This window comes from Vulpes vulpes, chromosome 6 (genome assembly GCF_048418805.1).
Source record: "Vulpes vulpes isolate BD-2025 chromosome 6, VulVul3, whole genome shotgun sequence".
In the NCBI taxonomy this organism is placed as follows: domain Eukaryota; kingdom Metazoa; phylum Chordata; class Mammalia; order Carnivora; family Canidae; genus Vulpes; species Vulpes vulpes.
In genome coordinates, this window is record NC_132785.1 from 29185649 (window position 1) to 29205324 (window position 19676).

A 19676-nucleotide genomic window follows, 5' to 3' on the forward strand; every position below is an offset into this window, starting at 1 on the left:
AAGAATGAAAGAACAAAAGAAAGAAAGAAAGAAAGAAAGAAAGAAAGAAAGAAAGAAAGAAAGAAAGAAAGAAAACTTGGTAATCATCCTTAATTGTAATGTCCACAAGGGGCCTTCCCTGACTCATCTCTTGCTTTTGGCTATTTGTAGCAAAAAGCCCAACTCAACTCACATAAACTGAAAAAGTCTGCAGGCAGGTGCTAATCAGGCTTGTTCCTATCAGAGTTCAGATGCAGTTTTCCAGTCCTCTACAGACTACCCAGCTCATTTTCATCATCACTCTCATGGTGAAATAACATAACAGTTTCAAATGGGTTTTTTTGCGGGGGGGGGGGGGGGAATAGAATTTTTTTAAGATTTTTATTTATTTATTCATAGAGACAGAGACAGAGAGAGAGAGAGAGGCAGAGACACAGGCAGAGGGAGAAGCAGCTCCATGCAGGGAGCCCGACATGGGACTCGATCCCGGGTCTCCAGGATCACACCCTGGGCTGCAGGCAGCGCTAAACCGCTGCGCCACTAGGGCTGCCCAGTTTCAGGTTTTAAATCTATACACAACAGCCAAAGAGAAAACTTTCTTAGGAGCCCCAAGCAAATTTCTTTCCTCTTGCATTGCACAAACTGATACATTCCCTGGGACCACTGGAGCTCCATGTACAAACTCATCGACTGGCTTGGGCCTGGATTTCTGGACAAATCAATGGCATTTCCCACATTGGGGCTGGTGCTGGGGCCAGCTTTCCTGTATGTAGCACTTGGACTGACTGGCAGAAGGAGAGAGAGCTAGAAAAACATAAGATGTTATTAAGAGAGCTAGAGAATCTACCTACTACATGACCCAATCTAGAGTAAGTTTTCTCCTCTTATTCTCTCAACAGCACCATATTTCTTTACTTCACAGCATTCTTTACAATTTGATATTGGATACTTGTGGATATGTTGATAACATTTACACAGTAGTTAGTACATGATGCTGTTCTAAATGCTTTGAATGGATTCACTTCATCCTTACCACAACGCTATCATTCTCGTATTATAGATGAGGAGTTCAAGGTACAGAGAGGTGTAAGAACTTGCCCAGGACTATGGAGCCCACTCACGGTGAAGCCTTGGGTCCCAGCAATCAGACTATAGAACCCAGGCATTTAGCAATTACATTACACAGTTCTTTTTACTTAGTTCTGCCTCAATTCTCCACAAAACTATACGATCCATGAAGCAGGGAATGTATCCGTTTAACAAACCACTCCATATCTGTAATACCAGGCACACAGGAAACATTCAATGCACCTAATAACTGAACAAATGAATAGACAGTTGAAAGAATGAGTGAATGCATGAATGAATGGATGAGCAAAGGAACAACCAGAAAAACCATGATCCATATTAACATTGTTCATATTATATGATTACTTATGGAAGAGTGGGATCTAGAGCTTCAACTTCCTGTGTCAGGTCTGGCTTCTGTAGCTGAAGGCCTGTTATCTCTGTTCCATTTGGTCACACCTGCATAGTCAATAATAAATGGTCTTTTCTCCTTTGCAAATGAAAATTCAAGCAGGAGTCAGTCACTTCTTTTGAAACAGATTATACATGAACATGTTCAAAAGAGAGAATGATAGAAGAATGGGATTTTCCTGCAATTACCCTAATTGCAGTAGACAAATAAACATTTTGTTCATTGCAAATAAGACTCAAAACTTAAAATATGGGACACCTGGGTGGCTCAGCAATTGAGCAGCTGCCTCAGCTCAAGTCGTGATCCCAGGTTCCGGGATCGCGTCCTGCATCGGGTTCACTGCAGGGGACCTGCTTCTCCCTCTGCCTATGTCTCTGCCTCTCTCTCTCTCTCTCTCTCTCATGAAGAAATAAATAAGTCTTTTTTAAAAAAACTGAAAATATGTACAAAGCCCTTTGCAGTATCAGGTACTGAGGAAATTTAACAAACATTTTTTAAATCAACAATTTTTAGTAAACTCATAGGTTTAAAGTCTCCACCTGATTCATGGCAATCTAAGTATACATAAAGTGTTGCTGTTAATTCTCTTTCATGGTGGCAGCACGACTTTTAAATATGAATCATCTGGAAAATGTAAGCAGCTAAGAAAAAATTACAGGGCATACATATGTCAGTTCCCACCATCAAAGTCCAGAATTAATTCTGCTCTCCCAAGAGGAATCATAGCAAAATCACAGCAAACAAGGTTTCCAGAGAAACTATTAATTGGTATAATCACATGCACACAAAAGCTGTCAACCTGACTGGTTCCTAGGTAAATGGGGTAATGTATTATGACTCAAATCCAGTACTAACAAATATCCATTCCCATTCCCAGTGTGTACAGTACAGCTTCTCCCTCTACAGAAGTGACTTGCCAGTTTGTTCTCCAATTCAAGAGAAAAGAAAACCACCTCCATAAATGGGCAAACATGTTAGGAAACTATGTATGTTTATCTTTTGCCTTAATAAGCAGCTATATTTACTGTTTCAAATAATGTACAATTAGCATGTCTATGTCTTCAAATGGGCATACTAATGGAAAGCAGGTTTCTTTTTATTTTTTTAAGATTTAATTTATTTATTCATGAGAGACATAGAGAGGCAGAAGGAGAAGCAGGCTCCCTGCAGGGAGCCTGATCTGGGACTCATCGTTGGACCCAGGATCATGCCCTGAGATGAACGCAGACACTCAACCACTAAGATGCTCTGGAAAGCAGGTTTTAAAGATCAATTTAAGCATTAATAAAGGACAAGGACAAACTCTTGAGAAACTCATTTAGAAAACACACTGCCTCACCAAAGGAGCAAAATGGAATCTCCTACCCCATGCAAGTCACCAAAAGTTGAAAAAAATCTGGAGGTAAGTAATGCTCAAAGACATACCTAAAGATAATGAAGGAGTAAGGAGGAAATACCCCCTCTGAGGAAGAGGCAAGTCCTATATTTATAAAAGCAAATGACTGTGGCACTTTTTACTTTTTCTTGGAAAAATACAGCCATCTTTCCTTGTGTTGTTTTCTTTAAAGTGCAACCTACAGGAACACTGCAGAACATGGATACCATCATACTGGTAGCCTGGCTCATACCAAATGGTCACTGAAAACTATCATCAATCTAGTTAATTGTTCTTATTAGAAACATTACATAAAATGAATACAAGGACATAATTACTCTGTCACAAGGACACGCTCTTTAAGCAAATAAAGAAATCCAGAATATAATCCTACATCTTATTATCGGTCAATAGTTTATTATAAACATGGGTCATGGTTTTGTCCTTTCTCACCCCTGGCCACACCCTGGTGATCTCCTTTCCAGCCCTATCTTTCCCTTTTTGATTAAAAGTTTTGAATACCTATTAGGCCTTCCCTGCCCTTTCTAGGATAAGGCTTAAAACCCAGGGCCTTAGGAATTGGTTAATTTAGGTTTGGGAATATAAACTTACAGAAGCCATCCAAAGCATTGTGTAATTAAATAGTTTTCCCAATGAGATCATACTTCCATTGAGAAGCTTAAATAACTGAACCGTACTGAAACTGAAGAATAATCCAATTATTGCAAGCATATATTCATAATACCACTCTTGCTGATCATCTTCCAGATGCCCAAATGCTTGACTCATGTGCAACGAAAAGACCATGGAGACACTTGTTCTCATGTTGGCAGCTTCAGTATACTTCCCGTGGTTTGATGGGGAAAAAACAGTCCATCTTAAACTAGTCTAGAAATTAAACTAAAGTGACACAATTTACTTATGTTTTTTTAAAAAACGCCTTCATTATAATGCCACTTAATATTATAAGCAGTATGATGTCTCTAAAATATAGACATTCAAACAAAAAATAAAACTGCAAATGATACAATTAACCCTTGTTAAAGTTAACAATTAAAGGTAACCAATATGAGAACATATACACACACATCCCTGCAAACAGACTTTAAACTCTTGGGAGTAGATTTAAATTCCTGGAGGGCAGGTACTGATTCTTTTTTATATATATATATAAATATAAAAAACAGTAAAAGGGAATAAAGGGGAAAGGAGAAAAATGAGTGGGAAATATCAGAAAGGGAGACAGAACATGAGAGACTCCTAACTCTGGGAAACGAACTAGGGGTGGTGGAAGGGGAGGTGGGTGGGGGGTGGGGATGACTGGGTGGCGGGCACTGAGGGGGGCACTGGATGAGATGAGCACTGGGTGTTATTCCAAATGTTGGCAAATTGAACACCAATAAAAAATAAATTTATAAAAAAATTCCTGGAGGGCAGGTACTGATTCTTAATTTCAATCTGTCAGAATGAATCTCTACTACAGAACTAGGTCCCAGGCATACAGCCATGAGCAGACAAGAAGAGCTCTCTCCCTAAGAAGCTTACATTCTAGATGGTGACGTACCCCCAGAAAGTGTTTTTAAAAATTAATCTTAGGGGCACCTACTAGGCTCAGTGGGTAGAGTGTGCGACTCTTGATCTCAGGGTCGTGAGTTCAAGCCCACATTGGGCGTGGAGCTTCCTTTAAAAATAATAATAATTTTAAATGTGTTAGTGTCAAAAGGAAAACAAATAAATGGTTGAGAGAGAAGTGAAAAACTGGGATACCTATCTACTTTAGATAGTCACTGGAGGCCAATCTGAGTAAAGGACATTTGTGACTTAGGCAAAGAACTGAGATCTGAAAAGAAAAAAAAAAAAAACACGCTAATCTAGAAAAATGGGGACCATACAGGCAAAGGCTTTGAACTGACTCAGGAAATAGGCTTCTTTAAGGACACCTCAACTGTATAGCAGGAGCTGGTGAGCAGTAATCTAAGCTGGAAAGACTGATCGAAATGAAATATACGTGAGCACCTGGTGGCTCAGTGGTTAAGCATCTGCCTTCGGCTCAGGGCGCGATCCTGGGGTCCCGGGACTGAGTCCCGCATCTGCCTATGTCTCTGCCTCTCTCTCTCTCTCCCATGAATAAATAAATAAAATCTAAGAAAAAAAAAAAAGAAATGAAATGTATGTATTATTCTGAGTGCAAAGGAAACCCCATCTGGTTTGTGTTTCACAAGCACCACTCCCGAGGCTCCATGAAGAAGTGTCAGACAAGAGGGCAAGAGCTGAGCAGGGAAAACAGCTGAGAGAACAGTCCCAGCACGACATCACAGCAGTTACATGTATGGTGGCTGTAGTGGTGGAGTAATGTGACATGTTAAAACTAAGTTTTGGAGGCTGAATCAACACAATGTCCCTCCAGAACTGCAACTGGATAGTGAAAAGTAGGACTCACATATAAACCCTTTGCTTACCAGCATCAGCAACTACATAGTCAAGTAAGCCTTTTAGAAACTGAAAAAAGCTGGAGTTCAGAGTAAAGAGTTGGGCTATCTCAATAAATGTAGGGGCCATCAAAAAAATTTACAATTTAGAAAATGCATGGGGTTTGGAATCCCAGATCTGCTGCTTGCTAGCTTGTGTCCTTAGGAAAATTACAGATTTTGTTTTCTCACCTATAAAATGGAGACAAAAAAAAAAAAAAAAAACTATTTCAAAAGTATTGTCTAGAGCAGAAGTCCGCAAACTGCGAAGGGCCAAATAATAAAGATCTTAAGCTTGGTGGCCATGGAGTATCTGTCCAAAGTACTCAATCCTGCCATTATAGAAAGCAGCCACAGACAATACATAAATAAATGAGTGCAGCTGTGTTAAAATAAAACTGTATTTCAAAAATAAAGGCCATAGTTTGCCAACCCCCGGTCTAGAGCAGTAGTTGTCAAGGGTAATCCTGGACCAACAATATCAGCAGCACCTGGAACTTGTCACAAACACAAATTCTGGACCTCACCCAAGACTTACCAAATCAGAAACTCTAGGGGTGGGGTCCAGCGATCGGTTATCATCACAAACCTCCCAGGTGATACATGCTTAAAGTTTGAGACCTCATGATCAAGAAAATAAATACAGAATGGTTAGAGCTATTATTATTATTACTATTATTACTGTTACTAACCTAGCTCCTAGAAGTTTAGAATATAATTCCCAAAGACATAACCAAATGCTGGATAATTATGGTAGATCAAGAAAAAGAAAGAAAGCAAACTGTTAAAAATATAAGGTGGACTTAGGTAAGAATACTTGAGAAATTAAAAATTATTTTTTAGGCTCTTTATTCTGAAGAACTCCAATATTTTCTTATATATTAATTAAGACAGATTTTATTTAGTCTTGTTCACAATCCTCTTGTCAAAGTAAATAATACAATTTCAAATATATATCCCCAATCTGACTTCTATGAGAAACAAACGTATAATGCCAATTAACTCCCAGATCCCTAAAAGCATATTATTCTCTGTTGCGAATATTCTAGTCTCTATCCTTACAACTAACACAACTGTACTTACACGAACACAGAATAAACAAATTTATCAAATGCCATTTATTATTTCAACCAAATAATCTGACCTCTGGAAAAGTTTTAGAATCAATGGGGAAGTTAAAATATAAAGGGCAATGTCAAAAAATAGCATATAATATCCATTTTCATATTGCTTTTAATACTAGCATTAGAAACCAGAGATCTGCCTATTGAAAATGCCTCAAAATAAATAAAAAGAATTACAGATGAGTGATGCCTAGCTCGCTCAGTTGGTAGACCATGGGACTCTTGATCTTAGGGTTGTGAGTGTGAGCCCCACATTAGGTGTCGATTACTAAAAAAAAATAATAATAAACTTAAAAAAAAAGAATTATGGATGAACATAGAGGGACCATCCCCACTATTACCACTAGGCTATGCCCATGTCATCAGGCCTTTGCAAAATTCCATATGAAAACTAAAATAAAATCAATACACAATCGTTAATAGCCTAGGAAGAAGCCAACAGGAAATGGCAAGGACTAAATACAGAAGAGGCAAGACTAGCTTCCAGAACCAGAAAACAATTCAATCAAGCAAACAGTGCATAATATTTAAAGAGCTAGGCAACAGGCACTGGCTCATCTTCAGAGTGAACAGCAGGATCGAGGAAGTCCAGCACAGAGTAATGAGGTATCCCAACAGGCACAGAGCATGCTACTGGAGACCTAATGGGAAGAAATATTTAGAAAACCAAGCAGGAAGGCCATCAGCATAATATTAGGTAAACTCAGGAAAATCTCCCAGGCTGCCCAGCTAATGAGAATGAAGTGCCTGAAACCAGGGCAAGAGGTTAATTGAAAAAGTTAGGAGCCATCTAGGGCCTGAAAACAAATTTGCTTCTTGGTTTGTAAAAGCCCTAGGTCATAAATGTATCTGTCCAAATTGTATAACCTACTGAAAATGTTTATGAGGATACAACGGTGAGATGCAAAAGAATGCCTAATTTTGTTAAACTGGAAGTACAGTTTGACTTAGAAACTAAAATTGATAAACTCCTCAAAAGTTATTTAATATTGATAGTAAAAAGTCCCATGGTTCTAACTGTGAGAATTTTAGAAATTCATGTAAAAACTCACAACCGTTTCAGAGTGGAAACTATTGCACTATTAAGGGAAGCCACAAAGTAAAAGAACTGGAGCAGCAAATTTAGGCTACTATATTTAGCCGGGAAAATCCCATTACTTGGAGATCCTCTTTCCAAACCAACCTCTTAACAAGATATAAAACTTGGAAGGGATCAGTAACTTAAAAAATAGTAACTCCCATATCCTTTTGGTGGGGCTGCAGAAACCCATGTTAAGATGATCTGAAATTAAACTGGCCAAAATTTTAATCCCACATTTTTTTCACTTTCTATCAAATGATTATAGATTACCAGGGATACATTAAATAACACCTGAAAATTTAAACCCAGAGTTTTCCAAACTTATGGGTTGCTCAGTATCTTTTCAAAGGTAACTTGGGACTTACATTATTATTTCATTGTTAGTTTATTTAAATATGTTCAAAAAACCTAGATAAAAATTTCATATGCTTATAGCTCTAGTTTTTAAACAACTCTGAAGCCAAAATCAATTTACAAAATACCCACATACACAAGTATAAAATCAGTAACATGTATATTAACAACCTAAATTCAATGTGATAAAAGATGTTATTTTTCAAAACAACAGGACTAATGGCACAGCACAAGGTTAGCATGCCAGTGTTACTATGGACTTTGTGATTTTTTTCTAAACCACTTTTCTCTACTGGAACTCCTGCAAAATCATACATTTGCCCATCAAGTCACTAGGCTTTATTTGACTTTAAATTTTACATATTCTTGGGGCGCCTGGTTGGCTCAGTCCGTTAAGCATCTGCCTTTAGATCAGAGGAATCAATCCTGGATCCTGGAGTCCGGCTCCCTGCTCAGTACCACTTCTCCCTCTGCCCTTCCCTGCCTCTCTCTTCTCTCCTCTCTCTCTCAAATAAATAAATAAAATCTTTTTTAAAATCTATATATTCTTTTCTCTTTAACCTAAGGTAATTATGATAGCACAACTTGCTTGATTGCATATGTTTTATAATGATGCAAGTGCATTATTTTTATATCTTATAATTTTATACTTTATACTACATAATTGAATACTTTCATATTATAATAGATACAGTTTAATAGTTCATATTTTATACCTTCTTATAGAGTGTTTATATACTTTATGATTCTATAAAATATATTCAAATGTGTAGTTGTACCTGTTTTTAAATACATATCTTAACAACTATATTATTTTCTAAACTTATTCTAAATTTTTATTCTAAACTGTACTTACAGAAGTTACAAAGAGGCTGCCACAGTTTACTTCCCCACTTTCCTAAGGACACTACGTAAAAGATATACCAGTTCTGGGCACCTGGGTGGTTCAGTAGGTTAAGCGTCTGCCTTTGGCTCAGGTGATGATCCCAGGGTCCTGAGATCAAGCCACACATGGGGCTCCCTGCTTAGCGGGGAGTCTGCTTCTGCCTCTGCTCCTCCCTTCTGCTCGTGTTCTCTCTCTGGCATGCTCTTTCTCTCAAATAAAATCTTAAAAAATATATATATATATCAGAGTTCAACTTCTCTAGGCTAACAAATCATGTACACCTTTTACTTCCCATTAAAACAAAAAAACATATTAGCATAACTATAACCAAGCAGGCACTGAGCATTAATTATTATTTTATAAATTTAACAAGCATATTTAACTGTGGATATTTTTAATATAAAAGTGGGGGAAAAGTAGACAAATACTGCATGATCTCACATATGGAACCTAAAAAGTCAAACTGATAAATGCAGAGAGTAGAATAGTGGTTGCCAGAGGCTGGGGGATGGCAGAAATGGAAAGATGTTGGTCAAGGGTATGAACTTTCAGTTATGCAGGATGAATAAGTTCTGAAGGTCTAATGTACAGACTATAGTTCATAATATTACATTATATACCTGAAATTTGCTAAAAGTAGGTTTTAAATTTTCTCACCACACACACGCAAAAGATAACCATATGAGGTGATGGATACACTAATCAGCTTGATTGTGGTAATCATTTCATTTGACCTATATATTGAAACATCACACTGTTCCTTTAAATATATATTTTTATTTTTAAATTATACTTAAATAAAGCTGGAAAACAAAATAACACTACTATATTAAAAAAAGAGGGGGAAAAGTGATTGTAGAAAAGTTTATAACACTAACAGCTAAAAGCTCATTTTTCAACAACTGCATCCTACAAAAGACAAGAAAACAAGCTTTATTTTTTTTCTTAAAAGATTTTATTTGACAGAGAGAGAGAGCGAGCACAAGCTAGAGGAGAGGCATGAAGAAGGAGAAGCAGGCTCCCTGCAGAGCAGGGAGCTCGATGTGAGGCTCAATCCCTGGACCCCGGGATCATGACTTGAGCCGAAAGGCAGAAGCTTAACCAACTGAGCCACCCAGGTGCCCCAGAAAACAGACTTTAGAATCTGTCTGCCTGGACTGGAAACTGCTTCTACTATTACAAATAGTGTGTCCTTAGGGTAACAATGTAACCTTTCTATACCTCGGTTTTCTCATCTATAAAACAGGAGGAATACTGGTACATACTTGGCACAGTTACTATAAAGATAAAATGTGATAACCTAGGAAAAGCACTAACGGCAGTACCATCACCCAGCAAAAGCTCAATAAACATTTGCTTTGAAGGAAATGCATGGAAAAGCTACTCAGATAGACATACTATGGTGTATAGTATCACATTATAACCTTAAAATTAACAAGCCATTGACATCCTTCCTTAGTTGATGCTTCCACATAAATTATTAATATGTCATGTTGACCATATTTCCTGCTCAGTAATTCTGAATATACTACTAAATTAAATTATAACTGATCTGTCCCTCATTTTACAAGGGGCTACATCTAAGTAGCTACATATCATCTTGGTTCAGACATGCCAACATAGCCCAAATGAAATGAAATAGCCTGAGTGGCTTAGCTGGGTAAGTGTCTGCCTTTGGCTCAGGGTCATGATCCCAGGGTGCTGGGATCAAGCCCTGTAGAGGGCTTCCTGCTCAGTGGGGAGTCTGCTTGTCCTTCTGTCTTTCCCCTGCTTATGTGTGCTCACTTTCTCTCTCAAATAAATAAAACAGCCATCTAGATGATTTTAACAAAACAAATACCTGGGACTGAAGAAAAAAAATGAGCAAACATTGTTTGCAATAATGATTCAGAGTGGCCATCATCTTATTCCCCAAATTGTCAACTATTTCTTTTAGCCTGATTTTTTTTTTAAGATTTTATTTCTTTAGATTGAGAGAAAGTGTGACCAGAGGGAGGGGCAGAGGGAGAGGGAGAGAGAGAATCCCAAGCAGTCCCCATGCTGGGCACAGAGCCCTGTGCAGGGCTCAATCCCCAGCCCCTGAGAGACCCTTGCCTGATTTTCTTAACAGCCAGTATATATCAAACATGCTAAATGCTGTTATTTCTCTGGATATGAATATATAAATTTTTAATTTTTACAAAATCTTATCATAATTTAACACTGGGACATACTCTGAAAAAAAATATTTATTCCGGCAGCCCAGGTGGCTCAGCCATTTAGCACTGCCTTCAGCCCAGGGTGTGATCCTGGAGACCCAGGATTGAGTCCCACATCGGGCTCCCTGCATAGAGCCTACTTCTCCCTCTGCCTCTCTCTCTCTCTCTCTCTCTCTCTCTCTCTCTGTGTGTGTGTGTGTTCTCATGAATAAATAAATAAAATCTTAAAAAAAAAAAAAAAGAAAGAAAGAAAGTGGGGGGGAGAAGGAGTCTGTTGTGTGTTTTAACAAGCCTTTACAGGTAATTCTGATGCTACTCAAGTTTGAGAACCAGATACTGAACAGTTTCAATCTTCATTATAACTAACACTCCCTCACAACTGGGAGGCTCTGGCCACACATTTTTTACCTTTCCCCCAGATATCAAGGTCAAGATTCTACCACAGAGTGGAGCGGGGACAAATCAACCTCCAAATCAAATGAGGATGGGGGGGGGGGGGGGGGGGGGCAGTAGGCAGAGAACACAAAAGTGACTACAGCAAACAGGAAGTTAGAGATCTACCTGTCTAGAATGGCATATACTACTCAGAAAGCAGAGATAAAAATGTCAAAACTTCCATATTTCTATTTCTCTAGTTTTCTGACTAGCATATGCCCATCAACAGTGAGTAAGAACTTCTGAGAATGACCTTTTGAAAATTATCAACAGAATTGAAAATTGGTTATCTGAAAAAAGCTCAGAAAATACTAGTTTAAGAGGAGAGAAAAAAACTAAAAATTTAGAGAACTCAGAGCTCAAATATCCTGATGTCAAATTCATTCTTAAGAATTTTAAGAACAGGGGATCCCTGGGTGGCTCAGTGATTTAGTGCTTGCCATTGGCTCAGGGCGTGATCCTGGAGTCCCAGGATTGAGTCCCACATTGGGCTCCCTGCATGGAGCCTGCTTCTCCCTCTGCCTGTGTCTCTGCCTCTCTCTCTGTGTGTCTCTCATGAATAAATAAATAAATAAAATCTTTTTTTTAAAAAAAAGGATTTTAAGAACACAATTTGTAAAATCTCTTTGAAATTACATTCTTGCAAGCTTCAAGAAATATATAAACAAAATCAACAAAAATTATAGCAATCATGTTTTTGTTTCTTAAATGATTGCTCATTCTATAATCTTGAAATATAATTTTCATGCAGTCTCATGCAAATGATAATTAACACCTTTAATCTCTAACAATATTTATAAACACTAACAACTTTTTTTCATAAGGTAAAACAGACATGAGATAATTTCTGCTTTTTAATTGGGAAATTGAGATAATGCTATATAGTCTCTTTCTGAAAGTAGATGAAGATCAAAATTCTAAGAATATCAGTGACCTACCCTAGATCTTAGATAGAGGATCTATTCTTGGTTCCTCAACCAGTTTTAAGTCTATAATTCAATTTATGCCAGTGGGATTTTTTTAAATTATGTACAGTTAAGTACTTTTACTAATTCAAAAATGCAAGTTCGGCTGAAATGTGCTAAGGCTGACATTCCTTCTGTGCAGGACCACACAGGCTTGAATAAATGGGAAACAATCTGCACAGGTATATATTTGATCTGGAACAGGTTCGTTTGCGCCTGATCCCCACCTTTCTTTGCCCCTGGGAGAAATAGCTCTTCATTAGGCCATTCTGGCTGAGTGCTCCTTCAGACCCACAAGGTTAGGTTGACTCTGACCCCCCCACCCAGGAGTGGGGGAGCCAGAGGGCACATTACTATGGCAACTCCCCACAACAGTCCCAAGCTATTAATTAGCACAGCACTCCCATCTCAGAGGTCACATGTAAATCCAGCCCCCAAAAGATATGAGCAGATAATTCTGCAAAACCTTATCATTTCATATATGGAAACTATAATATCCATCTCAGTGGCTGGGCATGAACACAAATTTTGCCATTTAGCTGAGGTCACTGTATATCCTGGTTTGACCTACGCAGTCCAGGTTTATACTTGTCGTGTCTGTGTAACTATTAGTTGTGCCCCTGTTCTCAATAAAAGTCACCCTAGATTAGGGGCACCTAGGTGGCTCAGTCAGTTAAGTGTCAGACTCTTGATTTTGGCTCAGGTGGTGATCTCAGAGTTGTGGAATCCAGCCCTGAGTTGAGCTCCCCGCTCAGATGGAAGGCTGCTTAAGATTCTCTCTCTTTCCCTCTGCCCCTCCCCTCACTCATTCTCTCTTTCTCTCTCTCAAGTAAATAAATCTTTAAAAAAAAAAAAAAAAAAACACCCTAGGCTAAACAATGAATTATATGGCCATCCTACAGAAAGCCCTGTTTCAGGAAAGGGACAAGCATAAGAGAGAAACCAGAGGCAAATTTATTTACAGATGTTTGCAGGCCTACTGCTCTATGCTACCTTCCATACTTTGTTCAGTGACCAGAGACTCTTTTAACAATGATCTTAAAGTCCAACTAAATAATTCTCTCCTTCAAATTTAGAACTCAGGGGTAAAGCAAACAGTAGGTCTTTTCTCTTCTTATTTCAAAGGTGCCAAGAACCATCCAGACCCTACTCTATAGGTTTCTATAGGCTACTCACACCCCTAGATGGTAACAATGTGAGAAATCCATACTTTTAACAACTTCAGCTATACAATTATCACTTCTGAGAATATAACTTACAAATTCTTCCCCCCAAATGGCCCTAACTCTCCCTACCATGACGGCCCTGTCAAATGAATCCAGATGCTCAAACGGAAAAGTGGCGAAAAGCACAGTGTCTGATGACTGCACTTGTCCATTCAACAAATATTTATGAAAAACAAAGTGGTAGCCCTTAAATCTCTGAACGCCAAACCTCAGATGTGTTTTGTTTCGTCCAGACAGGAATCTTAAATGTTTAAAATGTTTGCTAATACTTTAAAACATGAAGTCATACATAAAAATCCAGACTTCCACTCTTGGGAAATCAGAAGCTCTGGCAACACCATGCTTGTATCTTGTTAATGCAATTTGCAACTGGCGCTGAAGAACTCCCTGGAGAAATGACCAACACGCCATGGTCCTCAGTCCTCACTTAACCTCAACCTCTCTCAACAAAATCCCAAGCATTTGAGTTTGCAACTCTGATATACGGCTGGAGATAATCCTTAATGGAACAACATCTGGCCTTTCAAATTAAGGATCCTCTACCAGGGATTCTCTGTTCAGAGTAAACTGGAATCCACATCTTTAGATCAAAGACTCAACTGGGAAATGGCAATAAACAGGAAGAGTTAGGTTTTTTCTCTTTTATCAAAAGGACATATGGTTGCCACTGTTCCTACAGGATCAAAAGGGAGAAATGAGCTTAAGCATGTTATTATTCATAAAATAACATCATACTCAGCCTCAAACACCTAAATATATAATTAAGGTTTAAAAAGAGGGGGCATATTTTTAATTGATCCCCTAACAATGTATATGAAACTGTCAAGAATTCAACAGCCACTGTCAAGAAAGTGCCATGACCCATAAACAAACTTTAACCCTGAATGAAATTAGCAATGATGTGTCACATATCAGATCTGAAGACAATAACATAAACTTTAACATAAACTACCCAAAATCATAAAACATTCCTTACAGTCCCATAAAAATGCAATTTCTTATCTTCCTACTGATAGAACCAAAAAATCTCAATAAAAATAGTGATAACTGGGCAGCCCCGGTGGCGCAGCGGTTTGGCGCCGCCTGCAGCCTGGGGTGTGATCCTGGGGACCCGGGATCCAGGCCCACATTGGGCTCCCTGCAGGGAGCCTGCTTCTCCCTCTGCCTGTGTCTCTGCCTCTCTCCGTGTGTGCCTATGAATAAGTAAATAAAATCTTAAAAAAAAAAAAAATAGTGATAACTTTCAGATGAAAAGAACATGCTGCACTCCCATTTCAACAGAGGTGAAAGCTAAAAACAACCTTCACAAAGTGAATTTTATATTCATTACAGTTGGAATGTTGAGATAATTTTTAAAAAGGTATTTTAACATACATCTAACATTGGTGATATAAGTTAAAATTGCTCTCTTCATACTGGGAGTTCTGGATGTTCAGATATTAAACTAGCTTATAAAATAACTGATGAAATCTAAGACGATTTTCTTCAATTCAGCTACAGGCCTTTTGTGAAAAACCGGACAGTCTTTCAATCACAGACACTAACGAATTTTTTTTTTAAAGCCTCATTTTATATCTTTCTCCTTTGACTATTATTAATTGCTCAGCTACCAAAGGAACTGCCGCATTTTGCAACTGAGACTGTATATTTAGACCGTTATTATTTTTGTGAGGAATCTAAAGTACTTCGCAAACATCAAAGAACTATTCTTTAGGATCGCATTTGGGGGTGGGGAGGGCTGATCGCGTAGTAAAAACTCTTTACACTTTTATGTTAAAACCAGTTTTCAAAGCCACAATCACTGTCACAAAGTTTTGTTTAGAGTCCTCTGGCCATTAGAGAAAGGGGCGTGCCTCTCCTCAAGGAAGTAAAAGCGCAAAGTTTGGTAACAGACACCTCAACTTTAATGCTTCTTTAAAAAAAAAAATTTAATGCTTCTGATATATTGTAATATTGGAGAACGATCAGAAAATAGATTCGGGCCTCCTTTAGGACACTGCTTTTTTAAATCACCCAGGCTGGTATTGCTTCTGTCTCCATCCAGTCTTTAAAAAACTGCGCGCACACAGAGTTTTCCTTCCACTCAACATCTAAACGCAGATTCCTGCTGTTGACAATCTGACATCCTCGTCGGCTGTTTCCCCTAAACCCCGCTGCCAAATAGCCTCACAAGCCCCCAACCCGCGGCTGCTGCTAACTGAGGCTCGACGCTCCCGCAGGGTGAAGACGCGGGAGGCGACCCAGCGCGGGACGGAGGGCGAGCGCAGACCCCGGGACCGGCCCTCCCGCGGCCGCCCCCGCGCGCAGGACGCCGACCCGGGCCCAGGCCGGGCTCCCTCCGCGGGCACGCCCCGCCCGCCGCGTCCTCCGGGGGCGCACGCCCCGCTCCCCGCTCCCCGCCCCGCCCCGTCCCTCCGGCGCCCCGGGGGGTCTGCGCCCGCGGGTCCTCGGCGCGGGAGGGAGGGCGCTCGAGCGCGCCACGTGGAGGGCGCGCGGGGCGGACCGCGGCGGGGCCAGCCTGCCCTCCAGCCCCGCGGCTCCCCCCGCCCCCGCCCCCCCCGTCTTGCCTGGTTGGGGTCCGTGGCGCGGAAGACGTGGCAGGCCGTCTGCGACTCGGGGTCGTCGGGCTGCGCCTTGATCAGGTAGGCAAAGTAGGTGAGGTCGTGGCTGTTGTGCACGAAGCGCGAGATGTGCTGCGCCTTGTGCTCGAAGATGAACACGGCCGGGCCCGGCTGCGCCCCCGCGGCCCCCGCGCCCCCCGCGCCCCCCGCGCCCCCCGCGGCCCCCACGCCCGGCGCGGGCACGCAGCGCAGGAAGGGCGCGCTGAGCACCAGGAGCACCTCGCGGGCGGCCGGCGCCCCGCACCCGCCCGCCTCGGGCTTCTGGGCGCGCCGGCGGATCTCAGCCATGAGCCAGGGCAGCATGGGCAGCGTGGTCCTGCGGTCCAGGCACGACCCCCCCACGTACCACAGCCGGAACCGCTTGTCGCCCGGCCTCGCGGGGCCCGGCTGCGCGGGGGCGCCCGGCTCGGGCTCCAGAGGGTGCGGGAACGGCTGGTCCTGCGCGCAGCTGGGGGGCTCCATTCCGCGCGCCTCCCCGGGCCGGACCCCGACCCCACCCGCCGCGGGGACCGAGCACGCCTCGGCGCTTCAGCGGCCCTGCCCCATGCGGCACTTGCCCCGGGGCGGCTCCCCCGCGGGCGCCCCGCAGCCGGACTGGCGCGGGACGGCGGGCTACGCCGTCATCCTGCTCCGCGGGGCTAGCGCCCGGGCCGCGCCGCCGCCTCGCTCCCTGGCTCCCTCCCTGGCTCCCTTGCTCCCTCCCTCGCCCCCTGCCCGCGCCCCGGGCCGCGCGCCGCCTGCTCGGGCGCTGCAGAGCCGCTGTGGCCGCCGCGCTCGGCCGGGGCAGGCGGGGAGGGGGCGGGGCGGGGCGGGGCGGGGCGGGGAGCGGGCCGTGGGCGGGCGCGGAGGCTCGGGGCGGGGCTGACTCCTGCCCGGGTGACCGGCTGTCACCTGGAAGGCCGGGGCCGCGGGCCTCGGCGCGCTCGGTCCTCGGGGAGGGCCCGCGCTCTGTTCCCCTGGAGACTGGCGACACCGAAACGGGCCCCCCCCCGCTGTCGCCGCGCCCGGCTCGCCGCGCCGCCCCCCCCCCCCCCCGCTCCTTCCTCCCTTCCAGCCTGCTGCTACCCCGCCTCCCGTCCCGCGGGCGCAGAGCGTCGCCTGCAGAAGCTTTTCTGCGAAGTCGCCTCCCCGCCCCGTCCTCCGGCCTCGGCCCCAGCCCGCCCCTGGGGCACCGGGCCCGCCGGGGCGCGGCCACTGCCCGGATGCGCGCGGACCCCGCCGGCCCCGGTGCTGCTCTGCTGCCCCCTGCAGAGGGGCCCCTCTCCGGCGGGCTTTGGGATTTCTTTTTTTGTGAAACAGTATTTGCGTGCTTTCGGTTCTTTCTGAAGTCTGCACGATATCTGAATCTTACTTCCAAATTAATGCCCAAAAGAAGAATCCCATTTCATCCATTTGATCTACCCAGTTCAGACGTAGTGTAGAGGCTTCTCATTCTTGTAAGACGTAGTAAAAACAGACTTCCGAAGAACCGGGAAGACGTTTTACGGAAAATTTGATCATTCTAACTTTTTTTTTTTTTTTTTTTTTTGGATTCATGAGAGACAGAGAGAGAGAGAGAGAGGCAGAGACACAGGCAGAGGGAGAAGCAGGTTCCCTGCAGGGAGCCGGATCACGCCTTGGGCCGAAGGCAGGCGCCCAAACCGCTGAGCCACCCAGGGATTCCCCCTCATTCTAACTTTAAAACAGAAAGAGAAGTATTCTTTTTTTCACTTTAGCAAATCAGATCCTCGTTCTTTTTGCTTCTACTGGATTATGATGAAGAATTCCATAAGTAAACAAAATAAATGGAAAACACACTGAAAGTTCCCAGTTTTCCCCAAAGTACTTACAGGAAGAATGAAAACCCAGAACCCAAAAGGTTTCTTACCGTTTTTAATGGTATGCTCACTTTCTGTAAAGTCCTGAACTATTTTTTTTTATCCTCGTTATGTAAAAGAACTATGACAAAAAAAATAAAATAAAATAAAATAAAAAAATAAAAGAACTATGACCAGTTGCCATTATTCCTATGCTGCATTTTTGGGGTGCATCCTGATGGTTCTCCTATAAATAAGCATATAAGTTCCAAGATAGAGACCTTGTTGATTGTTTAGGTTTAGTCATTTGGTTTAACCACTCTACCACTTCTTTGTGCAAAATAGACCCGTGTCTTCAAGAAGCAAAGTTCTTGGAATGTAGACTGAAACCAGAGTTACCAGTAAGGTTCTAGACTTATTTTGGCAGTGAAGTAACTTGGGTCAGGTCTTAAGTAAAAGCATTTAATTGCCAGTGGTCTCTCCTCCAGCCCATTCTTCCCCTCCAGTGGTCATCATGGAAACCTGTCCATATGGGGGTTGCTCCTGATCAAAGCCGAGAATGCTGAGCCAACACGGGGACCCCAAGAATCTCCTGGGCCCACAGCACACTTCTTAAGAGTGAAAAATAAACGCTTTGGTTCTCTTAAGCAACTGAGATTATGGAGTTGTTTGCTACACTGTTGTTAATCTAGTCTGTCCTGTCCAATAAAATTATTATACTGTAGTATATATCTTCTATAACTTGTTTTGTTATCATTTATATATTTGGATTTATTACATGCATGAACTAGATAGTAAGTTCTTACCACCATTGTGGCACCTGTAGGACCCTACAGAATTATATGCACAGTCCATTATATATTTGATCACTGGATTTCTAAAAAGGTAAGAGGACAAGACACGATTTTTAAATGTTTGGTAAAAATTATAAGAACATGCAAGTCAATGATGTTTACTAAATGGTGGGGCAGGAAATCAACCTCTGACCCTCAACCCTTCCATTCTCAACTCCACCTTGCCTCCCCCCCCCAAAAAAAAGGGGGGGGAATATGTTCAGAAAAACATTTCCAATAATCTGCAAGACATATCTCCTGAATAGCCTTGGAGGTACCACCATCTATGATACCTAACAGTGAACTCTTACTTTAAACAAAAAAATAATTATCTTCTAACATCCCAGTCTAAATCAGTGGTGTCAGGGTTAATTAGAAGTGATAACATCTGGTCAAATCCTAGTGAAAAATTCATACCGCATGAGAAATGTAAGGGCCTGAGCTAGTGTGGTGGCTTAAGCCTGGAAAGGTTTGTTAGCAATCTCTTAGTTTCTTTGCTGCCAAGCACTTTGTGCTCTCTCTATCCCTCTGACTCCCTTTTTCTCTTCATTCTGTGCCACTGCCCAATATCTACTTTTTCTCCCTGCTTAAAAATCTCTAAATGACACATTTTCTGAAGCTCAAAACACAAATCTTGCTAGTCTTATATCTGTGGCTCCTGTCTCCCCTACTCCCACATCCACATAGCCTCTCTATCCACTACCACATAGGCGCTCACTCTCTATGAGGCTTCATAGGCACCCTCCTCTCCCAACGGCTCTTCCTATCACTCCCCAGCTCTGGTGAAATTCTCCTGCCACCAATCCTTCATGACTTGAATACCTATTTATTGTTCAAGACCCAACTCAACAGTCC

The 19676-nt window shown here is 42.2% G+C and overlaps 1 protein-coding gene and 1 long non-coding RNA gene across 10 annotated transcripts in view; one reads left to right on the top strand and one right to left on the bottom strand.

The window, feature by feature from the left end:
* TBC1D4 (TBC1 domain family member 4) overlaps positions 1-16887 on the bottom strand; it is a 177757-nt gene extending 160870 nt beyond the window's left edge. For 8 of the 9 annotated variants that reach the window (XM_072760708.1, XM_072760707.1, XM_072760706.1 and 5 more), the window contains exon 1: positions 16139-16887. In XM_072760708.1, coding sequence (XP_072616809.1) covers positions 16139-16654 — 516 coding nt within the window. In that variant the 5' untranslated portion in view covers positions 16655-16887. Of the gene's footprint in view, positions 1-5840; positions 5862-16138 lie in introns of those variants that run through there. The other variant, XM_072760709.1, reaches the window with a different exon arrangement.
* Positions 16101-18571, top strand: LOC140599299 (uncharacterized). The gene is made up of 3 exons (XR_012002009.1): positions 16101-16213; positions 18334-18389; positions 18477-18571. It is a non-coding gene; the product is annotated as an uncharacterized lncRNA (long non-coding RNA).
* Positions 18572-19676: the final 1105 nt, after the last annotated feature.